The sequence below is a fragment of the Oncorhynchus gorbuscha genome, linkage group LG24 (assembly GCF_021184085.1).
Source record: "Oncorhynchus gorbuscha isolate QuinsamMale2020 ecotype Even-year linkage group LG24, OgorEven_v1.0, whole genome shotgun sequence".
In the NCBI taxonomy this organism is placed as follows: domain Eukaryota; kingdom Metazoa; phylum Chordata; class Actinopteri; order Salmoniformes; family Salmonidae; genus Oncorhynchus; species Oncorhynchus gorbuscha.
In genome coordinates, this window is record NC_060196.1 from 48,839,062 (window position 1) to 48,863,798 (window position 24,737).

Sequence of the window (24,737 nt, forward strand, 5' to 3'; positions counted from 1 at the left end):
ATCGTTTAGGACCTTGAGCGTAGCAGAGGTGCACCCATGACTAGCTCGGAACCAGATGGCATAGTGGAGAAGGTACGGTTGGATTCGAAATGGTCAGTGATCTGTTTATTAACTTGGCTTTCATATTTTAGAAAGGCAGGGCAGAATGGATATAGATCTATAACAGTTTGGGTCTAGAGTGTCTCCCCCTTAGAAGAGGGGGATGACCGCGGCAGCTTTCCAATCTTTGGGGATCTCAGACAATATGAAAGAGGTTGAATAGGCTAGTAATAGGGATTGCAACCATTTCTGCGGATAATTTTAGAAAGAGAGGGTCCTGATTGTCTAGGATCCAGATTTTGCAGCTCTTTCAGAACATCAGCTGTCTGGATTTGGGTGAAGGATAATCGATCATTGAAGTTATCGATTATCGTAGATAATATTTTCCTATTTCATGGGTTCTGTATTCACAAGGCAGTTGATCAACTAAGAGACAAATAGCCATGGCTGGGTATGGGTGGTCAGTATCCAACAATGTTCATATGGCAAATGAGTAGAGTTACAATGGCTTACACATGTTTGGGGACCCTCTGGGTCATACAGAAATGGCCAGGAACACTATTGTAATACCGTAGCTACATCTGGTCAAGAATCTTAGTTTGTTATTCAGACATAGGCCTACAAGATCCGCATTTGAATTGAATCAATAAATGGATGGACTATGGAACCGTAGTATAAAGCAGGCGTGACAGGAATCAAGATGACGTCAGCACAAAATTTGCAGTTGATAAACAAACTAAAAACTTCCGTCCTCCTCCGCCATCTTCCACCACGAGAAAGAGCAGAGAAGCGCAAAGGAGGACACTGTATTTTGTCTGGAAACGTTAGCTAGCTCACTAGCTATATCGTTAATCTCTTTGCAAAATGAGTGACATTGAGGATGGAAACTTCGATGGACGAGTAAGTATTAGCGTTGCAACGGAACCCAAAACAATGTCCTATCTTTCCTCCCTTGCTTATATACAGTATTCTAGCTAGCTAGCTAACTAACAGGCTAAGTTAATAATATGCTATCTTTGTTAGCAACGTTCTGGCAAGCTAGCTTAGTAGGCTAATTAGCGGTTTGAGCAGCTAACGTTAATTAACGCAACAAAATTCGCAACTTAAAAAAGGTAGTAAGACAGAAACAAAATGTTCGGCACACTATTGAATCTTACTAGGATACACTGGTTCGTTACTGTTAGCTAGTATAGTAGTAGCTACGTAACGTTACCTTTCGCTAGTTGCCAGCCGAACAATACAATACTAGCTACGTCGCAAGCTAGCTAGGTGACGTTTCTAGCTAGCTAACTGGCTAATGTTATCGCTATCTTTGGTTATCGTACATGATGCTATCGGTAGCATAAACGTAACTTTATGCACATGACACAGAAATGAGCGAGTTCGCTATAAGAGGTAAGTTTGGTGCCTTTGTCGTACCAGTTGCAGTCAGGCAATCTGAGCTTCAAGCCGCTCTACCTTTCCTGTTTACAGCAATCTTTAAATTATAATATTGTAGCTAAATAAATTAGCGGTCAAAGTAACGTAACATCCCACATCGTAGCTAATTGTGAGAGTGAAAACGTTTTCTAAAGTCCTCTCGCAATGTTGCAGCACAACACTGAGTAAGTGAACAATGTATTACAATGTTGCCCTATTGAAAAGTTGTACTCATCACTAAACCCTTATGAGATGATGGGTAATAACTAAACCATTTTTGCAAGTATAGTTTGTCCTGCTATATACTAGAGATGCTGTAGATATTCATTATTTCACGAAATATTTTTTATTTTTCTATAAATTCATGATCTTTAATTATATTGAATGTTCTTTTTTCATTAAGGTTATTGATCGTGAAGGATGTGAAGAGTTTTATCCAAGAATGTGGAAGAAAATATCCAAGAATAAACGAAGGCTTTTTTGAAAAACAGTTACAGAGCAGAACATAGAAGTGGGAAGGGGAAAATGAATGAAACTGGAAGATTGGTGGTCAGATATAGAAGCGCTTGCAGTGTGTATGGCTAAAGGTGAAAATGGTTTCTATTTGGGGAAGAGAACCCGGAATCAGAAAATGAAAATGGAAAAAAGAAGAACGACGAAGAACAGTAGAATTCCTGAGAGAAGGAAGTAGAGTATATAAAGAATCTGGAAGAAAGAATGAATGTATCCCTAGGTTAAGTAAATGTACAGTATATGTTCCAAGTGTCTTTACACTTCTATGCTCCATTTCTATAGTTTAAAAATGCATGTTGACTTTAGTTTGACCCAGGTAGAAGAAATGAGACACGGGATATGTTAACATTGACAGGGTTCTAACATATTATTAATCCAAGTGAAGGATTTTTAAAGGTTTTTTTTTTGTTAATCTTCTCTCATATGTAATAGACGTGTTGGAGCGCTAACCCTTTCCTCCACAGTGTATGAGCTCTAGTGGTTTATGTCTGGCTTTGAAAAGTTGCTTGTGTGTGTTCCTTCTGAGTAATGTGTGTTTTAAGTATAAGAGGGGGCCTCTTTAACACGAGGTTACTGTAACATTAGGGCTCTCGCTTCCCATCCAAATTGGACCGTGGCAGTCCTGTCCGGGTCAAGTCAGAGAGCAGATCCGGCTCCGCGAGCCCATCCAGGGCCGCCAAACACTCAGAGTCTCGGTCCCGCTCTAAGTCCAGGTGAGTCTGTCCTCCTGTTATTTCTCTTAGCAGAAATTACTCAATGATTTCCATTCTATTTGTGGAGAGTGATGTCTCAATGTGCTGTGGGTCAAGCTGACAATTCTCTTGCTCTCCCCTTTCCCTCATTCCTTCCTATGGCCCTCTCTCCTCCAACCTCTCCAGGTCTCGCTCTCGGAGGCACTCCAACCGCAGGTACAGCCACTCTCGCTCCCCCTCCAACCGGAAGAAGTCCCGTTCCTACAGCCCGGAATACCGGAAGAAGAAGAGCCAAAGCGAGTCACCTAACCGCCGCCATACCAGCAGCAGAGTGAGTATCACATTGCTGACAGGTCAGGGTCTGACTGCTGAATGAGTAGAGCAGTACTTCGCAACTCTCTCCTTGGTAACCACCAGACGTTTCACATTTATTGTAATCCTAAATTGTCACATCTGGTTCAACTAGTCGTGGGCTTGATTATTAGTGGTCTAGTTACAGCAAGTGTTCCAGTTTTTAGTATGTGAAACATGACTGTTACCAAGAAGAGGGTTGGGAAACCCTGTGGTGGAGGAACAGCTCAGTAGGGTGTAGAAAATACCAAATTGTCACATTTAAGGGCTTGCAGCTGCTTTATGTAATTGTGGAACTTTATTAGGATGTGTGTACATAGTTAATTGTAGGTAGTGTTAATTTACAGCTCAGTATGGTATAGAAAATACCAAAGCTGTATTGTCTGTTACAGGAAACAGAATGCTGTGACTTAATTAATAACCCTTTTATTTAACCCTCCCTCTATGTCAATAGAGCCATGACTTCAGAAAAGAGACATTTGGTCAGGGAGCAGGAGGTGATGAGGATGCCAGGGTATGTAAACATTCTTACCTTTTATCTTCTACATTAGAAGAGCACTGGAGTATTTTAATGTGAAGGGGACCTCAACATGCAAATCCTGTGGTCTAGCAGTAACGCTCCTGAATACCGTCCCATGTATGACTCAGATCGGGGGTTGTGTGTAAGTGAGCGAGAGGGACTGAGACGATGAGTGATTTACAGGTAACTCGCATGCTACTCCCAGTGGCTGGTAATCTACTTCTTCCTATCAGCTGCTTTGAAATCTGACCCCTTTGACCTCTAGGCGAACCCTGACCCCAACCAGTGCCTGGGGGTGTTTGGGCTGAGCCTGTACACCACGGAGAAGGACCTGAGGGAAGTGTTTGGTCGGTATGGCCCACTGGCCGGGGTTAATGTGGTGTATGACCAGCGCACCGGGCGCTCCCGCGGCTTTGCCTTTGTCTACTTTGAGAGGATCGACGACTCCAAGGAGGTATGGAACAAATGTCGCAGTCTGGACCTCTTTCGCAATTTGTCTATCCTTGATTATTGCATCCTCTCTCCTTGCTCCTCAAACTATTTAAAAATGTTTTTAATGAACCTTTATTTAACTAGGCAAGTCAGTTGAGAACAAATTATTATTCACAATGACGGCCTAGGAACAGTGGGTTAACTGCCTTGTTCAGGGGCAGAAATACAGAATTATACTGTGTCCGCTTGGGGATTCGATCTAGCAACCTTTCGGTTACTGGCCCAACACTCTAACCACTAGGCTACCTGACGCCCCTATTGGAGTGGAGAGGTCTAAGTCCCTGCCCTCAAACCTTCTTGTCCAATGGGTTTTAATAAAGATGAAAGGAAATGGGAATCTAGGAAAGATTCATTGAGAGAGAGTTTGGGGGAAAAGATGTCTTATTCAGAACCAATTTTATCGTCATAAGAAGTGCTGTTAATCATTGGGGAATACAGTAATACCTAAGAGGCGACGGTAACTTGTGGTGTCAAACGCCTTATTCCTCAATCCTTGAATATCTAAAAGGTTCAAAATCCTGTTAATTTGCTAATTCATCTTGAACAATTGATATTGTACGCGGACTAGTCTATCCATTAGCTTTCATATTGTATCTGTTGTGTTAGGTGTGACTACTCATAAGCACCAGCAGGTGTCAGGCCTGCCACTCCAAGTTCGCTGTGGTACCAGTCACATGGAACTCTTCACTGTGATGAAGGTTCTAAACCCAGAGGCCCATCGTCGCAAGACTTTGAGGATTGCTTGCGAAGCAGACTGTAGACGGGGTTTGCGGTTTGAGAAGTCATTCTTCCTTCATTTTCTTGAAATCTAAAGGCACAGCTTGGATTTGCGCCAATGTCTTAAGTAACTGAAAATGTTACTCAAACCTCGTGACAGTGACAACTGTATATCGAAGGAATGCATTTAATTTGAAGGCCTGCACATGCTCAGTTTCGGTGTGATACATTAGACCCAATGATGTGTTTCTGCATATGAGCTTAGCTAGCCAACGTCACCATGACATCGTCTACAAGCGTGATCTGGGATTTCTATCGGAGAAGCAGTCTCAACGCCTGTGCTGGCTAAATGGGTCAGTGCAAGTCGTGCTCAGTATGCGCACACATTAAACCGTGTCTTTACCCTTCACCCCAAAACACTCCCTGGGCAAGTAGAACCCAGAGTTGAGATGGAGAGAAGCTCATTTTCAGAGTAACTGATTTTAAACTCCTATTATTTGGTTCCTCGTCTCTTTTTTTTCTAGGCGATGGAGCGTGCCAACGGTATGGAGCTGGACGGGAGACGTATCAGAGTGGACTTCTCCATCACCAAGAGGGCCCACACCCCTACGCCTGGCATCTACATGGGCCGACCCACACAGTAAGTATGGGATGGTTAATCTCTGCTCATTGTGTGATTTTACAGATGTCTTGCTGCCAGTGTTCTGTCTCCTGTGGGTTTTGTGTGTCTGTTTTTTCTTTCTTGGATGTCGTTGTGTGAAGTAGTGATACTGGGGGATAGTATTACTTAGCTTATTGGTAGTTATGGGTTGTGTCTGAAATGGCGCCCTGTCCCTTATAGGGAACCTGGTGCCATATCGGATGCAGACAAGGATTGTTTTAGGGAATCTTGTAACGCTCAATAAACATGAACTTGTCCCTTCTTCAGTAATGGTGGTGGTGGAGGAGGAGGAGAGCGAAACAGTGGCAGCAGTGGTGGAGGGAGGAGGGGCCGGGACTCGTACGACCGATATGATGATCGACGGGGCGGTGGCTACGACCGTGGATATGACCGTGGATACGATCGGGGAGACCGAGGTGGAGACCGGGGATATGACAGATATGACGAGTACGACAAGTACAGGTGAGTTATACTCAGGATGTTGACTTTATTCAAGAGATTCACATTGGAGATAACCTTAAGTATCTACAAATATATTTGGAATAAAAATATTATATTTTTTCCACCAGGGCTAACTCAACATTGCTGGTTTTCATGTTAAATTTGAGGGGATGAATGGGGTTACTTGTCCAATGCTGGCTAATATTGTGAGTTATTCCTTCTTACGCTATTGTACATCTTTTTGTTCTCTCGCTCCCTCTTACAGTCGCAGGCGCTCTCCCTCTCCCTACTACAGTCGATACAGGTCACGCTCCAGGTCTCGCTCATACAGCCCACGTAAGTACACACACAAACACCTCAACAGTTTTTGTAAACTTTTTAAACCATACTCTGGTGTTTGATGTCTGAGAGAGCCTTAGACACTAACATGCGTCATTGTCTCTTTGCAGGACGATACTAACAGACTTCCATCAAGATTAAGTTTTCCTTTTCTTCGTGACCCACATTGGAACGGAGCCGTTTGGGAGCTTTGTCAAGCTCACTAAAGTGTTTATCAACAGACAAAATCTCCTCTGTGACCTAGCACGAAAGTCAGAGTTCGGACAGGGAGTCAGTCGTTTGTTTACGTGCTTTAGATGTCTTCATTTTTTAAAACTTTTCGATGCATCCATGTAGTGTTTGCTAAAGACCTAGAGGGTGGTAATGAAACTAATTGAGCCTGTTTTGAGTGTCTTTAAAACGTACCCTTCTCCATCCCTGATCTGTAAGTGACTGTATAAGTGGAAGCATGGTATACATTTTATTGCTTTCACCAATCCAGCCTTGACAGATCAGTGATTACCTCAAGGGAAGGAAAGATGCATTTAATATTCAAAGTATTCAAACAGGCTTTTTGGTTTTAGTAAGAGGAAATGTGAAATGAATCAGAGGATTGAGAAGGGTCTTCGTTTTTGAGTTGGTTGTTTATTGTCGGGATACCTCCGGAGATTTTTATTTGGATGTATGATTTTTTTTTCTTTTTATGAAAATAAAAACCCAAATCTTGATGTGTGATGATGATTGAGCTTGATTCTGATATGAAAGTGAAGCTGTTGGGGTACCACAAAATGTCTCATAGATATGCATTAGTCATTACAGATGTTTTGTTTATATTGATATTAAGAACTTCTAGACCACAATGCACATCCTAATCAACATGCATACAATTTCAAATCTCTTCTGTGGAGAAATACCAAAACCCACACAAGACTTCGGTTTTCCTGTTGGAGCAACAAATGTGATAACATGCGAAAGAAATGCTCATAAGAATGGTACAAACATTTGTGCTGCTCATCATTGATAAATGTGGCCATTGCTTTTCAGACATGAATCATTTTACTGAAATATACCTACTTCTCAAGCTTATATCCTCTTTCCTGTTTTCCATTGTATTCAGCGGCAGAGTAACCTAGTGGTTAGAGCAGTTGGACTAGTAACTGGAAGGTTGCAAGTTCAAATCCCCGAGCTGACAAGAACGACAAATCTGTCGTTCTGCCCCTGAACAGGCATTGTTCCTAGGCCGTCATTGAAATTAAGAATTTGTTCTTACTGACTTGCCTAGTTAAAAAAAAATCTCTGATCAAACAAGTGAAAAATCACACTTCCTATTTGCCCCTTTGTTTTACTATGTAATGATACACTAGTCCAACTCCTTTTTTAGGATGTGTTCAGCACTGTGAAGCATTCACAACACTTCAGATAGAGGACACATCATTGTTTGTGCCCCATTATGGTGCCATTGAGGCCATCTCCATTTCAGAAGTAGTCAAGTCTCTTAAATTCTGAGTTGGTAAACAAAGGGTGCATACTGCCACCTGGAGTGTGTTTGAATAGGTAAAGGTTGGTGATTTACTGCTACCTGCAGTTATGGAATGTTGCCTCATGAGTAGACTTCATTGGCTGATACCTACTGATGACCTGGATGGAATTATGTGATCCTTCCTTAACCCATAGCAAGACTCCCCAGCTGATTACTTCAAATTTGTGAAAGTTCTCAATGGTGCTGGCCATTTTAAAACTTTTTGGGGCATTAGTCTGCTCTTTTTTTTATTTAACCAGGTAGGCTACTGCCAAGATAAAGCATAGCAATTTGACACATAAAAGAACACAGAGTTACACATGGAATAAACAAAACATGGTCAATAATACAGTAGAACAAAAGAAAACAAGTCTATATACAGTGAGTAGAAATGAGGTAAGATAAGGGAATTAGGGAATAAAAAGGCAATGGTGGCAAAGTATTAAATTAAAACACTGGAATGGTAGATGTGCAGAAGATGGATGTGCAAGTAGAGATACTGGGATGCAAAGGAGCAAGATAAAAAAAAATACTGTATGGGGATGAGGTAGGTAGATGGGCTGTTTACAGATGGGCTATGTTTCCATTGCAGTGATCTGTGAGCTGCTCTGACAGCTGGCGCTTAAAGTTAGTGAGGGAGATATGAGTCTCCAGCTTCAGAGATTTTTGCAGTTCATTCCAGTCAATGGCAGCAGAGAATTGGAAGGAAAGACGACCAAAGGAGGAATTGGCTTTGGGGGTGACCACTGAGATATACAGTGGTATATAGTATTTAGTCAGCCACCAATTGTGCATGTTCTCCCACTTAAAAAGACGAGAGAGGCCTGTAATTGTCATCATAGGTACACTTCAACTATGACACACAATATGAGAGAAAAAAATCCAGAAAATCACATTGTAGGATTTTTAATGAATTTATTTACAAATTATGGTGGGAAATAAGTACTTGGTCAATAACAAAAGTTTATCTCAATACTTTGTTATATACCCTTTGTTGGCAATGACAGAGGTCAAATGTTTTCTGTAAGTCTGGACATGTACTGGCTTAAGCAGGGGGACACGTCTGGCACTGCAGGATCCCTGGCGGCGTAGTGTGTTACTGATGGTAGGCTTTGTTACTTTGGTTCCAGCTCTCTGCAGGTCATCCACTAGGTCTCCCCGTGTGGTTCTGGGATTTTTGCTCACCGTTCTTGTGATGATTTTGACCCCACGGGGTGAGATCTTGCATGGAGTCCCAGATCGAGGGAGATTATCAGAGGTCTTGTATGTCTTCCATTTCCTAATAATTGCTCCCACAGTTGATTTCTTCAAACCAAGCTGCTTGCCTATTGCAGATTCAGTCTTCCCAGCCTGGTGCAGGTCTACAATTTTGTTTCTGGTGTCCTTTGACAGCTCTTTGGTCTTGGCCATAGTGGAGTTTGGAGTGTGACTGTTTGAGGTTGTGGACAGGTGTCTTTTATACTGATAACAAGTTCAAACAGGTTCCATTAATACAGGTATCGAGTGGAGGACAGAAGGGCCTCTTAAAGAAGAAGTTACAGGTCTGTGAGAGCCAGAAATCTTGCAAGAGCAAGGTGACCAAATACTTATTTTCCACCATAATTTGCAAATAAATTCATTAAAAATCCTACAATGTGATTTTCTGGATTTTTTTTCTCATTTTGTCTGTCATAGTTGAAGTGTACCTATGATGAAAATTTCAGGCCTCTCTTATCTTTTTAAGCGGGAGAACTTGCACAATTGGAGGCTGACTAAATACTTTTTTGCCCCACTGTACCTGCTGGAGTGCGTGCTACGAGTGGGTGCTGCTATGGTGACCAGTGAGCTGAGATAAGGCGGGGCTTTACCTAGCAGAGACTTGTAGATAACCTGTAGCCAGTGGGTTTGGCGACGATTATGAAGCGAGGGCCAACCAACGAGAGCGTCGCAATGGTGGGTAGTGTATGGGGCTTTGGTGACAAAACAGATGGCACTGTGATAGACTGCCTCCAGTTTGTTGAGTAGAGTGTTGGAGGCATTTTTATAGATGACATCACCAAAGTCAAGGATCGGTAGGATGGTCAGTTTTATGAGGGTATGTTTGGCAGCATGAGTGAAGGTGGCTTTGTTGCGGTATAGGAAGCCAATTCTACATGTAATTTTGGATTGGAGATGCTTAATGTGATCCTGGAAGGAGATTTTACAGTCTAACCAGACACCTATGTATCTATGCAATACACTCCACAGAAATAATCTGTTGTCCACATAAAATGGAAATTACTGCTCTATTTTCAGTTTTCTTTCTTCAACCCTCAAGAGGGCACAACTACAGGAAATTCAGATTAAAATACGTGGTGTGAAACAGATCATTTCTCTGTCATGTAGAATAGACCACAGGGATTGTGTTTCAGCTCAGCTCTATGAATTGCATTTCTATCTGCCACGCTGAATAATCCAATCAGACAGAGAGTGACACACCTTGTCTGAGAAAATGCTCAACGGAATGGGTGTGATCCACACAGTCAATTGTGTGATCAGTTGGGGGGACCATCAATCTAATTAACACACATATTGGTATGGAGAGGAGGAAGGGTAAAGAAGATGTGCAAATGAAGAGCATTTGTTATTCAGGCAGGCTAGTTGACTGATCAGAAGCTGTGACAGAGGGGTGGGGTGGAAACCACAACGTTTATCTGGAGTATCGGGAGACCTTGAAACTAATGATACCGGAGTCCACTGAAGTGGGTAATGACTACCATCACACCACTGACGACACTGTGGTTACTATAGGGTCAGGAAAATAAACATTAGAAAATAATGCTATAGTTTGTTTTAAGAGCAAATTATTTTTAATCCAAGATACAGTTACAAGGGAAAATAGTAATAAACTGACCAGCCCTACTAGTTTATGTTGACCAATAGAGTTTCATCTTCCCCTTGCAAAGGGAATGGCTACAGGGAATTAGGTAATATTTTGAGGCTATCTTTGAAAATAAATAGTTGAATTACAGTAGAGTTGCACATGTTTGAAAGAGGGTAAACACATGTCATAAGACCACTCTCACCTTTCTTTGACCGCCTTTATCAGCACCACCATCTGCTGGTGAATAGTAATGCAAACATGGTTGAACAATCATTATAGGGGACAAATGCAGACAGAAGAGTAAGTTTTACCTGCAGGGTGGTAAAGGCATCACTGGATGAGACTGGGGAAACATCATAGCCAATTAAATCATATCCAAACACTGGTGAATCAAACAATAATCAATAAAACAAAGTTGTTTAAGGAAATGTAAAAGTTACTTTAACATGAGTGGAAACCAAATACGTTGGCCTTATTTGGTTATTGAACCCCAATAACTGCACGGCTATCTCTGTTACCCTGGGGCGGCAGGGTAGTCTAGTGGTTAGAGCGTTGGACTAGTAACCGGAAGGTTGCAAGTTCAAACCCCTGAGCTGACAAGGTATAAATCTGTTGTTCTGCCCCTGAACAGGCAGTAAGGATTTGTTCTTAACTGACTTGCCTGGTTAAATAAAGGTAAATATGTCTGCAAGGAGAAACAGTGGAGCAAGGATAACCTCTACTATAGACAGAAGGTGAAAGTCAATGAAGTAGACCAGACCCAGCTGCTATTGCATTGGTGTCTATGGGAGACACCCAGTTAAGTAGGCTGGAACTGACCATTTGTTTCCAATGGCAAACAGCCTGAGTGAACTATCTATATTTATCCACCATATTTGCCTCTGCCTCACAGTCAAGATGAGTTGATAGGCTATTCCCTGACCTCATGGTCAGAGGCATACATTAGGTCTCAAAGAGCAGCCATAATACCTATATAGTGCATTCCTAATGAGTAGTTCTGTCTGGTTCCAAAACTACCCAAGTTCCTACCGCTTCTGTGTTTTCACATTTGAAAGGTGTAAGCAACATGGTGAAAGCAATCTAATGTATTCTCTGCCATATTGCTTAAACCTATCTGTCTCTTTCAGATCTGTAAACACCAAAGAACTATGTACTTTTACTCAGTGTTATTATTCAGTATGATTATGTAGTACCTAAATTAATCAGACAATATCCATTTTCCAATTACCAAAGGCCAATTCAAGATTTTACTCTTGTAGGACAATAAACGTGATTTTGATTCTGGGTGCAAATTTCACACCATGTCAGTTTAAAACATGATGTACATTCTAGAATATAGAACAGACATGATCCACTATCATGCAACACGTAAGTTATTACACTCTATTCATCACACTTCTATCTGCAACATTCTGAATGTTGCACTCTGCTAAGTTTCCACTTATTGTTAATAAACAAGAATTACCAGCGTGCAGGCCAGGATTGGTTTTATTGGTGAGATGTGTTTCAATATGTTTGCTTTTCAAACTTAGCATGCAGAGGCTTGGTCTGAAGTTCAGAAAACTATCTCTCTGAAGTTTTTTGTGTTCTCTTCTTATAAATTAATGTGTGTGTTTTATAGTACATTTTAGAAGAGGCACTAGGTACAGTTGTTTAATACAACACCAATAAATAACTGTTTCAAAATACAAATCAAACATGGATCACAAATGAATTATATGTCAATTCCAAAATGAACTGGAAATGAGTGAATAAATGAACATAGCCTATTGTAATATATAAGTAATGTATGCTTGGAAGTGTTCAGATTAAGTGACTTGAAGTGTAGTTTGCATCAGAGTTTAGGTCAGTTCAGGAACTCATTTGATATAATTTAATTAATAAACAATATTAATTTTCAACTCATGAGGTTACTTGAACCGAAATTAAATGAATATGCATAATATTCTCTGAGGGTTTCGTTCATAAATGTGTTTTCTGTATTGAATTGGAGTAAAGAAAATCTACCATGAAATGACGATATACTGCAACTTGATACTAGAAATCATTTCTATCAAGAAAATTAGCTGACATATAAATAAAATCAGTTGATTTGTTGTTTCATGTAATATTGTACAGTGTCTGAAATACTATTTTCTGGACAGGTTTCTAACAACAAGTTAACTGCTGTTATCAAACAAATATTGAATTCTTATAACATTCCTAAAAGTCACATTTCCTAAGCTATTTGTAAGTTTATGACAATAAACATTGGTGAACATCTTCACCAGCTATACTATGCTTCACTAATTGAAAAGATCACACTGACATTCACATAAAATAGGCCTAGATCCAGAGACTGGCAAAAAGGGTCTTGAACAACAATTTGAATGGATAGAATCCAAAGCAAAAATGTCTTCAACATAAAACGTTTGATAAAGAACTATATAAAGGGCACAAACATTGTTCTGAACTTACATGTTTATTTATTTTAATTTGTCATTCACTTAGAACCTTTCGTTATCAATAATATATATTGTTTTTAGAATGATCATTGAAGTAGACCTAGGCAGAACACCGCCATTTTCTATGCAGAAGACATTAGTGAAAGTCTATAGGGTGACCTCACAGGGGAAAAGACCAAATCTATTTCGAAAAAACGTTAAAATGTAAGGCGCAATAAGTTATTTATCCGTACCATATCGATTACATAAATCTTTGGAGAATAGTTCTCACACACGTTTTTTCAATATTCAGTACAACATGGCGTTCACGACAAGAATGCACCATACATTCTAGCTTAAGCAGTCAGCCAATGGAATGCATTGAGACTTACAAGAGATGTTTCGAGATATTCGACTGAAGTATAAATAAATAGAAACGGTTCCCCTTTTTCACTAAAAGACGGGAACGAATGAGACATTTATCCTCCACATCACGACACAGAAATACATAGCCTATTGTTTAAACTTAAACATTCGTCATTATGGAATTAAATATAATCGTATTTGGTCTTAAAATCTCACCGATGGTCCCCGTGTGCTTTCCATTCTTAAAAATCTCAAATCATTCCATGCAAGATGTAGTCTTTGGTATATGGATCTTTCTTTATTTAAGCCTGTTTAGCCCTAAGGAATAAAGTTTTCCTCAAAGAATGTGGGCGGGGTCTTTTTCTGTACATTCTTCACGAATATATTCACCACTTTGCAGTTTCTGAGCTCATTGTACAAGCCTGGAATGGTAGCGAAGAGAAGGACTGCGTACATTGGTTGGACGTAAACAAAGTATAGAATCTAAGTCACACTGATAGTCCAATATTTTATCTATATGAACACATAGTATATTTCACATTTCCAGAAAAGTGTCTTATATAAACATTGTGTTATTTCACAACAAACAAAATTAGAGTTGGGCTCATTGAATAAATCGACTAAATTGTGCGGGTTTACTGAACGAATAGGCTAGACTATTGAACTAAACGAATTAATTACACGGTTGTTTATTGTTTGTTGAAAGGCAAGTAGACTTTTATGTTGAGGAAAAGATGACATCCTTATTTTTACCATTTAATACATTACAGGTGAATTTGCGAAACAGAAGAACATGTAGGCCTAATAGAGGTGTTTGAAACCATCTAATTTACCCATTTTACCTTTTTCTTTTATATAAGATCATTTCTATCTCCAACTTTCTCATTGACCAACACAAATAATGGGACTGTTCTTGTGGAGTAGCCTAACATGTATCTAGTCGCATTTTAATTATTTCGTTAGATTAGGAACGTGCTATTATCTTTTTCCATAAACAGTGAAAAAACATTTTTTTCGCGCGCTGATTCATATAGAACAGCCGTACAGAGGAGCCAATGAATGAACACGCTGAGCTCGATCCAGCACGAGTAGTAGAGAGCGAGAATGAGCTCTCTGATTGGTCAGTCTTTCCAACCAATAGGAGCGCACTCTATGTTTGGCCAGCATAGAGTATGTCAATTTAAGGTGCTGCCAGTGCCAAAACAGAGGGCCTACCTAACTGGCAATTCCAGTTCGCTTCTTTTTGCCTAACATGAACATGTCCATGAAACTCAATTGTTCTTATGTTGTCTAGAAACGAGTAAGTAACTTTTCCTGCAGTTCTACATTTGAAGAAGGTGTTTTAGCAGTATGCCATGAGTGTTGGCAATGCCTAAACACGATTTACAAGTTGAATAAACTATATGCATGCACAAATGGTATAGATATGGGTTAAATGATGGGCTATCCTGCTCTGGTATGTGTGTGCAAGACACTATTCAACAGTGGCCATCCATGTGTTTCAAATTAAATTTAATGGATTACACTTTCATTCTATTATTATTCCATTCAAATTTCTTCATACCTTTTTTATTTTCACCATAAAATGAAAGTCCATGCTTTTGAGGAATGAACACTAATTGAATCTAGAACACAAATGGAGAATAAACTTGTTTCAGAACGTTTTTAGGAAGGAATAGAAGTCTATCCATTGTAGCACCATTCAGAGCAACTAGGCGCATGGGCAGTGGTCGCACATTGTAGGCTTGTGTGTAACATGGATCACTTCGATTCAATTAACTTAACTAAATAACGTTGTATTGCTACTTTTGTTGGCGCCTTTGAACTCTCCGGGGACCAATGAAGTAACAAATTAACGAAGTATGGCTATCAGAATGGATAAGGGGCTGAGATCATCCCTAGGCTATGCTAAATGTAGCATACTAATTTAGTAAAACTGCTTGGGAATGAGTCCCATCATGTTTTAACTGTGTGAATTTCATCTAGCCGAAACTACAATAATTTTACACAATACATATTGACAAGTTTAATTGTCTGAAAACATGTGCTAGGCCCAGCCAGGCCTGAAACTTGCTTGCTTGTTACATTTGTCGCCAGTTCGGTAGGGTCACTTCTCTATGAAGATACCCCTCCCTCGCTGTATGTTGCCTATATCAGAGAGGAAGAGGCGAAGCGAGAGGATTTACTCCTCCTAAAATCTGTCCACATTAGATAAGTCCCTTTTTGTTTGGAGGTCTATGAGCGTGAGTGTCGAATTACGTAAAGCTTATTTGATCAAATTGAAGTTTCGTAATGTTTAGGCTGTTACAAATGTACTGATATAAGTGGATGCACGTGGCATTCTGTCAACTTTAAGAAACACAACTTAATTGTGCCTTTTGTTCACACCTGTGTTTGCCCTCTTATTGGCTAGAATGGTCCCACCTGATCTCGCCTGCTTTCAATCATTGAGCACGTGTTTCCATTGTTAGACCGGTCACTCTATCTTGTCAATATATAATGGTAATCGTTGCCTATATACCCACGCCAAAAATGTAATAACAGGTTCACCATATGCAGTAATGACAGAGACGGAAGAGGAAGCGAGACACCCAACTCGCTGGTTTTTTTCTGGTTCAATGAATGTCAATTAATTAACTAAGTAGACCAGACCCAGCTGCTATTGCATTGGTGTCTATGGGAGACACACCCGGTCAAGTAGACTGGAACGGACGGTTTCTTTTCTATGGTAAAAAGCTTGAGTGAACTATCTTCATTTATTCACTATCTTGGTAGTAGCAAGCTGAATATTTCTAGTTCTTCTATAGGTTTCTTCTCCAGAGAAGTATTTTCGAAAACAAGCAATCTTGCCCCAGACACCTTATTCCCCTCTCTGCCATTTAATGTGGACATGGACAGATCAGGCATGTCACTGTATTGTAGAGCAGTGAACCACTTCAATCTTCGTAGAGAAGATGGATGCCGTCATGTGGATGGTAGGAAACGTGTCATTCCCATGTTGACCGGGCCATGGGCCTATAGTAGGGGTGGACGCATTCTAGACTTTCATTGATTCAATCCAATGTGTTTCACATGCATACATTGTAACAACATCGTACGATATAATTTATGAATGGCACCTCCCCCAAGATACTTGTTCCATACAGTAGGCCGACACCCACCACAGGCTCCCATGCGTGCGCGCAAGCCCCCGCAACACTGCTGTTCCCTTGCTATGGGCGTGCGTGAGCCCACTGCCGTTTTACTATTTCGACCAGCGACCAATGGGAAGCGAGCGTTTACAGAGAAAGGCACACAAATGTGATTCTAGTAAAAGATACACTGGGTTCTCACGGAATCCCTTAACGCACGTAGCTCGCCAGGTTTTCCCCCAACACCAATCCACTCTTACCCTCTCCATGGTCCCCACCCCGGATTCCCGTGACATTTTTCCAATACAACACTTAATTGAGCAACTGAGATTCTTCACGTGCGTGGTTGATTTGTAGTTTGAACACGTGGCTCATTCAAATTAGCCGGAATATCCGTTTTTTTCTAACCTCTTCTCTTTCTTGGTTTTATTCAGAGGCGGGTGCGAACCTTAACGTGTGACATTCTGTAGGCCAAGGGGTTTTGATGAAGACAAAAAAGTAGTTTCTTTCTTTTCACCCAGCCATCGTTTTGGAGAGAAGGGATAAATAATTAAGAATTATTTTTTGTACGCAATAGAGGGGCGAGGAAGCGCAAACACCGACGAGGTAGCCCGTCAAATATATCTGTGGCTAGAACGACCGGGGGAAGCACGCCACCGCCACTCCGTTTAGTAGTAAGGCGATTTTGGCGACTCCAAACACTGCGCACCCGATATATTAAATAACGGTTAACCTTCTGCGTAAAGGTTGTCAATTTCAGCGCAGAACATGAACAAGCTGTACATTGGAAACGTGAGTGAAGAGGCGAGTGTGGAGGACTTGGAAACTATATTTGAGCAGTGGAAGATTCCGCACAGTGGTCCGTTTCTCGTCAAAACTGGTTATGCGTTCGTGGATTGCCCCGATGAAAAGACTGCAATGAAGGCCATCGACATTCTTTCAGGTGAGACATTTTAAAAAGCCGTTCGAGCGGTGCGTAAAGGGTGCTTTAATTGTGGAAATTGCTACGGGTTTGCTTTAACCTCCTTTAGATGGATACACCTCCGTCCAATTGGGCTCCATGCATCCAGGCTGGTCTTGCCTCTCACTTGGCACCTGACACCGTATAAGGAAAGTCCATGTCTTTGATTAATTCAGAGTGTTACCACTAATTTAATCTAGTACAAAAACGGTGAAGAAACGTGTTTCTGAACGAAGGAAGAGAACCCCTATCCATTGTAGCGCCATTCAGAGCAATGGGGCGCACAGGCATTGGCCGCTCAATGTAGGCTTGTGTGTAACATGGATCACTTAGGTTAAATTAACTAAATATAACTGTTGTATTGTTACTTCTGTCGCCGCCTTTGAACTTGCACGTTCTCCGATGACGAACCAAGTAACAAAGTTGCACTGGAAGTAGGGCCTAACTTGTTAAATTGTAGCACACAACACAGTGCATTTGCGTATACTGACACACCAGGTGGTTTCATTGTGTATTGGTAAAATGTAGGCCAACGAAATGTAAGACCATTGCCAAACTACGTTATATGTAACATTTAGAAACTACAACTGTACGAAATGTGAGAGGAAACATTGGTATTCTGCAGGCCACATTCTAGAAATAAATTAACATTTTACGAAATGTAATCGTATTTAGCTCAGGTGTCGTGGACTTGTCACAGTTACCATATTTAACCTCTTTAAAATTGGCTTTCACGTTGGCTGATATTAAGTTAGTGAACATTTGTAATTTTTATGGTCATACAATTGTGCCACCGATTTCATTTTAAAGAAATTACGTGCAAGGACTTTTTGGACATTAACTAGGCTAGTTGAGGCCTACTTTTGGCTGCCTGTGAGAACAGTTGAAGAGCAATAAAATAATTGTGAACTAAAATTGCTTTCATTCTCCTCACTATAGGTAAAGTTGACCTACATGGAAAACTCCTAGAGGTGGAACACTCTGTCCCTAAACGTCAAAGGTAAATTCTGATTATTATCTCCCAATGTCCAAATTGTTAATTTATGCTGCTGCTGTCCTCAATTGTACTTATTTCCATGACCCTTTTATGGAAACTTGTTAACGTTATTTGATTGAGGTCGTCTGATTGTGTCTTGTGATTGTGTAGTCAGTGGGTTTGGAGCGTCAGCAGGAAGTGAAGGGGCGGAATGTCTGTTCTTTTGTGGAAAAAGCAGAAATTAATAGGCTGAGTGTGTAGGGGTTGAGTTATAAGGGCATGAGGGATGTCACCTCGTCACGCCTATGGCAACCTAAAATGATGCCACTTAAAAAATATATATTTTACACACGTTGTGCTATTTATGCAGCAATGGCCTACTGGGCCTCCTTAGATGTGGATGTGTGAGCTGAGGGGTAGGCACTCAGGAGTCGTCCATTTGAGAAGGATCTGCCCGTCATTCTCTGCCTGCCCCATGCTTCCGCCCTCCTTCGCTCGAGTATTGAGGTTGTGCACGAGATGGACTCCCAAACGCGATAGGAATGGGCGGTTTGCGTCCCAGTCACGGAAGAAAAAAAACGGTCTGATAAAAAAAACACGTAGCTCCATGTACACAGTCGAACGGATTATACTGTGCTGAATTACGTGGAAGCGGGACAAGAAATGCAACAATTTGGCGTGGAGTGTAGGATTTCCGCCACTTTACACATTTTGGCCATTTATTAAACTTCTTAGATTTTAATTGCAATCATTTGAAATGAGTAATTAAATTAGTGTAATTTGGAGGAAGATGATTTGGCGCCAAATTGCACTTTAATGAGTTCTAAATTAATATGCATTTTAATTAGTTAGTGGGCTATATGCAGTCCATAGTGGCCACTGCTAGGTTGGTATGGAATTAGAATGAAGCATGTGATAACCACGTTTCAAAAATGAACAATGGATGTGAGGTTTGAGTGAATTGATTTTTATAATTGCCAATATGACCATTTAGGCCTGCTAAATTCAAATAATAGGTTTTATTGACGTTCTGCACAAAATGGCTGAACATATTTGACATTCTATAATTTATTATAGTGGGTGGTTTGAAATCACCATGCATTGAATTGTCGAGGTTAGGCCTATTGATGTTGGACAAGGGCCTTCACCTGAATGCATTGAATGCCTTTAGTGTGCTCGTTATTGGCATGGAATCATCATGGCGGTATTAAAAGTAAAATAAAAATCAAATCACTCTGGTCAATTTGCTGACCTTTCTCTTCCCAAAGTGGTGCTAGTTATTTTCTGCTAAATTATTAGTCTTTGACATGTGTAGGTTTACACACACTGGCAAAATTATTTTTTTAGTAGTAGGTCTTACATTTCACCATAAGCCTCCACCTACAAAAAACGGTGAGTGGGGGGGGACATAAAGGTGATGTCCCCCTTTTTGCCACAGGAAAGGTTATAGGCGCAACTGGGAACAGTATCCTGTCCATTACACACACTGGGTTGTCCACTGGGGCCCGTCTTTACATTCCAGCCTGCTGAGTATCAGCTGGAGGCTCGGCCATCACCACGACTTAACCTTTGAACTGGAGGGGGAAGTGTGAGCAGGGAGGCAGAGGCTCCCAGAGTCCTCCACAGGGTGGGGGGTGGGGTGCAGATGGTGGGAGAGGGCTAGGCTTTAGTGCAAGTGTGCCATTTGCATTATAGTACTACTTCTGCATTCATCTTTGGCCTACATATTGTAAAAATGGTAGCTTGATCATGACGAGTTGAAAAGGGAGTAATTATTGTCGGGCCTGCGACATGTAGGCTATAGGTATATTTTGTCTATTTATAATCGGCGCACTAATTGCATATATTTACTGAGTCTTCATGTTTAACTCTTAGCCGCACTAGTGAGTGCCCCCCCAAATCTGTATAAAATATGGTTTGAGAGGTGGTCCAAGTCTGCCAATCGGTGTAATTTTGTATGTAAGCACACTAAAGAAGTGTGTGTGTGTGTAGCGGTCAAAGTTTGTGCTTGAACTCTGGTGTGTGGGGGATGGGGGGGAAATCGGGCAGGTCGAGGGCCGAGGAGGAAGCTGCTGGAAGTTTTCTTGATGCATCAGGGTTAATTACATTTAAACTCAGTCTGGCTTTTGAAGATGATTTAACTTGAACCTAGTTTACTATTAGTCTTGGGACCTTTTATATACATTTTTTTTTACACCAGACAAAAAAAATCTGAAGTTATTTGGCACAATCTTTTTTACACGTTCTAAACTTGCAATATTCTCCTCACCAAATGGGGAGGGGGTAGGTCAAGAAATCCTAAACATTGTCATTTAAACTAAAAATACATCCAATGCTCTCCCTTTAACAGCCCAAAAAACTTGTAGTTGTAAAAGCAAAGCTTGCTTCCGTGGCCATTCTAACCCATAACTGTGGCTTTGTGAAGAGAAGTACCTCCCAGCTCTTATTAAAGAATTTGGGGCCAGGGGGTCATTGTGGGGCCTAACCTGTAAAGAACGGATTTTGGGTGGAAGCATGGGGTTGCCTGAAATTCTCAATGTGGCCCCTTGTCCCATCTAGCTTGCAGTAATAGATGTCTCAACTCGCTCACTGGTAGTGTGGACTTATTTTCCTAGAGAACCGTTGGATAGCATGCTGTAGAGAGATTAAGCTTTTTTACATGTGGAAGATTTCAGATTCAAATTTTTAAATGTCTTGAGTGAACCAATTTTGTGTGTTTTAAGCTACTTATACATCAGAGCAATATTTGCTGCAAAATGGACTCTGCTATGTGAGGCTCTATATAAGAGTGCAGCGGAAAGAGTAGCTTTGAGTTCAGTCATTCAGAACCCCTGCATACTGAAGTCAATGTGTGTGTGTGGATGGATGGGTGTTGAACACAGCCCTGGGAGTGTGTGTGCTGGCATGGATGGGTTTTTAGTCTGGATGTCAGTGTTTCTGTTGAGTATTGTATGATGATAAGATGGGTTCTGGGGGGGAGGGGGGTGTAGTGACGTGAATGAGCATGAATGTGGTGCAGTCTCATGTTGCTCGACATGGGATTACTCCTATGGGCTTTACACACTACGGTGGTGCAGAGGCCCATAGATCTCAGCTGGGATGTGATCATTCGGAGGGGGATGGAGCCGTTGAATGTGTAGAATGTTAGTTGAATTTAAAAGTAAATAAGGAACCTTGGCCGCCTCTGTCACATGACAAGCCAACCCAGCCCTCATGGTCCCCCTCCCTTATCCCCTCCCCCTCCATATTTCTGTCAGTGGACTTTGTGTCCATGGCAACGGGAGCCCCACCCCCACAGGGCAGAGAAGGGCCCTTGTTACCCTTCCCTGTAACAGGGCTACTTCCCCTACAACCCCCCCCTTCCTAAATCTAAGGCGGGGACCGGGGAATGCACCCCACCCCCTCTCCCCCCTCTTCTCCATACCCTGGCCGACTTCCTCCATGTGTGGAGCTATAGGTTAATCCGTCTGGAAGTGCTTGGTGCATTTGCACATTTAGCACGGAGTTCCCGCTGCATTGCAGAGCGAAACACACAGGGAGAAAGAGGCCGGATCAACCAGGAATGGCACAGTAGACCGGAAAGGGCTGGAATTCCTCTCGGAAGCTCTTTGGGATTGTTTTTATTTTATTCACCATTTTAGAATGTATTAATATCGTTATGGTCCAAATAAATTAATACAATTCATTTGAGGCCGGGATATCGTGACCATGTTGAAAGGTCCTCCAGACCGAGTGTAGGTGTTAAAGAATGTGTAAATGTCATTGAACTTTCCCCTACTATGTGTTTTCACTGCAGGCTAGTGCTGCATGCATGGAAGCTCACACCTAACCTGCAGATGTGTGTTTTTTGAGCTATCAGACTTTTTTATTTTTAATATGCTCCAATGTTAAGCGTGCGTTCACTCTCGGTCAGGTGTATAGAATGAGCAACATGTGCATTGCTGGCCTTGGTATGAGCTGGACTATGTCTGCGTGTGGGTGGTGGGCTGAGAAATTATATTTAAGGATGCTCTTTGGCACCTGAGACAAACCAGCCTGTTCAAAATGCAGACACTAGTCTCACTGATTGGCCTTTCCTAATTTGGGAGAAAGTCTGTCCTCCATGACCCGGAAACGGGTAAGTGGTCAAGGAGTGTCAATTTGTTAGTAGGCAAACAAGACGGTCCTCCCCTTTATAGCCTCTTTTGGCTAGAAAGCAGAAGTGTATCTTACCCAAGTACTTCATGGAAGTTTTATCTGCTACACCCTCTTTTTAATCAGATGTTTACTCAAAGGAGAAAAGCAGTAACTTTAAAAACATTATGCTACTATCCTTTTATCTATAAAATGTCTTGCACAACTAGCAAATTATTTTGGATCACTTTCTACATTTATTTTGGGATTCCTCCCTGTAAATGTCCTTTGCCTGACAGTGTGATTTCAAGGAGTCATTTTGCACAATTGATGCATTTTCGTCCACTTTCCCTCAACAAGCCAGAGGATACAGAAGTTGAGGGAATCTAATGGCGAAAAAGGCCATTGACTTGCACAGCATAAATGGCTGCCAGTTAATTTTCAGCTCTTGAAGTTGAAGAGCTTGTGCTCAATTTGAATGTAAAATCATTGTATTTCAAATGTATAGTCTATTTAACAGGAAGGTTGATGGGCCGCAATGCTTTAGTCCTGACCCCAAAAACACAATGTTTCCACTTCCACCGAAGTCTTCGTCAGGTCAAACGGTTTCTAACATCTCCTGTTAAATCATCCCACGTCTTCATTTCCCGGTCAACATTGTGCTTTAACCCACTGACTGCTCCTAGTGGAAGGGGTTAGTTGTGTTTTGTGGTGTAGATTATCTCTCATGCAGATGTTTGTTGGGGAAGTTTCCAGAAAGGGTTAGGTTTATGTTCGGAGTGCGTTCAGTAGACGCTGTGTGTGTGTGTGTGTAGGGGTCATAGTTTGCACTGGATCTCCCAGCTGCATGTACATTGTGTGTGTGTAAATAGGCAGTGGACTTTGGAACAGCCTGGCCACTTTTCCCACTTTTCCTGGCCACTTTTCCCATTTATATAATCTCCCAGGTCTAAACCAACACCTTAATGGAACATGTCACAAGTACACCAAATTAGTCTTGAAGTGTGTATGTCCACAGACTAGTTAGTGTGTTACGATTCACAAGTCCAACCAAGCATTTGAGTTCTTAAAACATTTGGGTCCTTGATATTCACAATGTTTCATTGTGGATCCGAAAGTCTTCAAAATGTGAAAACAATTGACTCTATGGAGTTTGAAATGCAGGGCATTCTGCATGCCAAGGCTTTGGCCAGACTGATCCCTGGAGAAGGGACACCAAATTAGAACGGATTAATTTTGGTCTGTGCGTGTGCTCCTCTTTTCCATCGGCCCATCAAAAGTTAAACTCGTCTGTTCTTTTTGTGCGTGGATGGAAATTGTATGGATATGGACTGTCAGCGTACGACTCCCATTCAGAAGGCATAGGAAATACGGATACATTCAACAGGCCAGTTTGGCTGTGCCTTTAACCAGAGTTTTACAGTGCAGTAATTGGTAGCAGTGAGTCTGTGCTGCTGTTGCCTGATGTCAGCGCTCCTTCTACTCTGAATCCCCGTCATCTGTTCGCTCTGCTAAAATACCACAAGTGGAGGTTCCCTCTTCCCTGGGCATGGCATCCCTCCCTTTTCTGCGCTCACTCACTCTCTTCCTTTAGGCTCTCCTCTGCCTTTCACCTTTTCTCTCTCCTCGTTCTCGGTCCTTCTCCTATCTCCTTTCCTTTCTGTTCCTCGCTCTTCCGCCCTCTCCCTTTTCTCACCTCTGTCCTGTCTCTTTCTTTACCTTCCTCCCTACCTCTCCTTGCCATGCGCTCCCTCTGTCCCAAACCGTCTCATATATTTTAATTTTCAAACAAGATCATACCATTTTCTCCACATCGAGCTACCCATCCAACAATTGAACTGCTTCCCTCCCTCTGGTGCACACCTGCTGGTTTTGGGAGTGGTATTAAATATCAGTCATGCCCACAGCTTGTACTCCTCTCAGAGCACAGGGTGATGGAAGGAGGCACCTACTAGCCTGCTGGCTTTTTCCAACGGACCACCTTGTCCTTTAGCCCAACCAACTGATGCTAACTGTCTCGCTTTATCTCCGTGTTTCTCTCCCATCATGCAGGAGCTGTAAGCTGCAGATCAGGAACATCCCGCCTCATATGCAGTGGGAGGTAAGTGTTAATTGGTCCATTGGTAAAGCTTTGGCTCTCTCACTATACTGGGTCCTGTTCAATAGGAACAAACTTTTTTTTTTTTTTTATGCCTTGAAACAGGAAGCCTTTTTACTGGGTGTAAACAAGTCCACTGAACAGG

The 24,737-nt window shown here is 41.5% G+C and overlaps 2 protein-coding genes across 3 annotated transcripts in view; both read left to right on the forward strand.

Annotated features, from left to right (window-relative positions):
* The first annotated feature begins 775 nt into the window (after positions 1-775).
* Positions 776-6,891, forward strand: LOC124012951 (transformer-2 protein homolog alpha-like). The gene is made up of 9 exons (XM_046327047.1): positions 776-939; positions 2,557-2,684; positions 2,850-2,994; positions 3,469-3,528; positions 3,800-3,988; positions 5,268-5,383; positions 5,672-5,866; positions 6,111-6,181; positions 6,295-6,891. Exons 1-9 carry the CDS (start codon positions 904-906, stop codon positions 6,303-6,305), a joined length of 951 nt encoding a protein of 316 aa, XP_046183003.1. The 5' UTR covers positions 776-903; the 3' UTR covers positions 6,306-6,891.
* Positions 6,892-16,628: 9,737 nt separating this feature from the next.
* The window catches only part of LOC124012939 (insulin-like growth factor 2 mRNA-binding protein 3), a 37,559-nt gene continuing 29,450 nt past the window's right edge, over positions 16,629-24,737 (forward strand). The window contains exons 1-3 of one of the 2 annotated variants that reach the window (XM_046327015.1): positions 16,629-17,387; positions 18,345-18,405; positions 24,547-24,595. In XM_046327015.1, the coding sequence (XP_046182971.1) occupies positions 17,213-17,387; positions 18,345-18,405; positions 24,547-24,595 (285 nt within the window). In that variant the 5' untranslated portion in view covers positions 16,629-17,212. The remainder of the gene's footprint in view (positions 17,388-18,344; positions 18,406-24,546; positions 24,596-24,737) is intronic. The other variant, XM_046327016.1, reaches the window with a different exon arrangement.